The sequence below is a fragment of a genome (genome assembly GCF_019968985.1).
Source record: "MAG: Porospora cf. gigantea B chromosome Unknown PgB_NODE_6368_length_1682_cov_111.016, whole genome shotgun sequence".
NCBI lineage: Eukaryota > Apicomplexa > Conoidasida > Eugregarinorida > Porosporidae > Porospora > Porospora cf. gigantea B.
In genome coordinates, this window is record NW_027179168.1 from 1 (window position 1) to 1,682 (window position 1,682).

The following is a 1,682-nucleotide window of genomic DNA, read 5'->3' on the forward strand; positions in this document are numbered from 1 at the left end:
TGCGCACATTACAGTGGGATCTATGCTTCGCTCACACAGATTCCTCCGTTCAAGAACTCTGGCGACGAGTGATGGTAGGTGACACGTTCGAACGGATGGTGAGCAAGACTCGTTCCTCCAGGCGAAAGGCGCACGTCCTGGATGTGACGGAGGAAGTCGAGCTGGCTTTGGACAGTGTTGGTGCAATGATCCTCGACGCTGAGCTTCTCGACCCCGAACAATTGGATGCTGGACTGGATGATACGCTAGAGCCTCCCCTTAAACCGCAGAGCCTCGTGGATGACGAAAGCAGTCTTCGGATCTGTTCTAAAAGGCCGAGCATCGCTGAGAGCGACTTTGACCTTCCATCTCCGGCAGATATCGCCCAAATACGGAACGCCATCGAGGACGCACCGCTGCCAGACTTCGAGGTGAAAGAGGCACGGAAGACAAGGTCCAGAGCGCCGAAATGCACGGCTCAAGTGGACTATGAAACGTCGCTGGGACCATCGCAAATGGCTCTCCTCAGGCGAGCTCGGCAAAGCATGGAAGGCTGTGTAGCGATGGGACTGATACAAAAGGCCGCGCCTGTCGAGTTGGCCTGTTTCTTGGCTGACGTAGAGAGAGCCGACCTCTACAGCACTACGAGAGCTGGGGCATTCCTCAGGCGTACGCGCGCTGCCTTGAAGGCCTGGCCATCATCGAAGGGCAAGACTGTTCAAGACGTGGAGCATTTTCGAGGAGAAGATAGTCCTGGGCCGCTACTGACGCCACCCAGAGCTTCTGTCGCACCGAGCGTCTCCTCGGACGATATGTCGTCAAGACGATCGTCGATTTTCAACCCTTTAGATGTTTTTCAGGACAACGGCGCGGTAAGGGACCGGTTTCAGAACGAAAACGAAAACGAAAACGAGACCTTTGAAAAACTGCATGAGGAACTCCCCCAGAAACGAAAAGGAGAAGATACCGACGAGTGGAGCTGTCGCTTTCGATCGTCGCTCAAGTCCCTCTTCCAGAATCCAGGCTACAACCAGATAGATTTTACAGATATCGCGCCCATTGCCAGTATGACCAAGGAAGGAGCTGCCAGTATATTCGCGTCACTGCTTTGCCTGGCGTCCTGCGACGATGTGACTGTCAGGCAGACCGTTGCCTTCGGAAGCATCACAATCGCGCCTGGACCATTCATGCTGGATGACAGCGTCTGCAGTCAGAATTCGCTGGCGTCGGCGTCTGCGAGTGTGGTTAGCCTAGCGTAGCCAGGCACAAGACGTCACTGTGACTAGATCCTCTATGACAGAGATTGGCACCCGCGTGCAAGCGACTGGAAGATTCTTGAGCACCCTGGCACCCGCGTGCAAGCGACTGGAAGATTCTTGAGCACCCTGTCTGAAGGTACGATCACTCATCCCCAGCAGGTGAATTTTACTCAGACTGCCAAGGAGCAACAAAAACTTCACACTAGCACTAAGGCTGTTGACATTCTGCCTGGTAACGTTCCAACAAGTTACGGAGCTCCTCCTCGCGCCATTGCCAGGGGTTGCGAGTTCGGTCCTTCTCCATCTTTTCGTAGTTGGTGCCCCATCTGGCGAGAAGTTTGCCGGCCCAGAGCCGCTGCTCCGTGGACATCGGCAACTCCCGGTGAGGAGTGTAGTCTTTCGGGACGGAAGGCTCTAATTCGATTCGGTTCGGACATATCTCGG

General features: G+C 54.9%; 1 protein-coding gene across 2 annotated transcripts; it reads left to right on the plus strand.

The window, feature by feature from the left end:
• Positions 1-39: 39 nt before the first annotated feature.
• On the plus strand, positions 40-1,238 carry KVP17_005009 (uncharacterized protein; the record flags this gene model as incomplete). Of its 2 annotated transcripts, none has more annotated exons than XM_068523713.1 (1): positions 40-1,238. In XM_068523713.1, a coding segment is annotated over one exon (1,199 nt), but the record flags the coding sequence as incomplete, so codon positions are not given. The 2 variants fall into 2 exon arrangements, with proteins under 2 accessions (XP_068372652.1, XP_068372651.1); XM_068523712.1 differs by having other exon boundaries at positions 72-1,238.
• Positions 1,239-1,682: the final 444 nt, after the last annotated feature.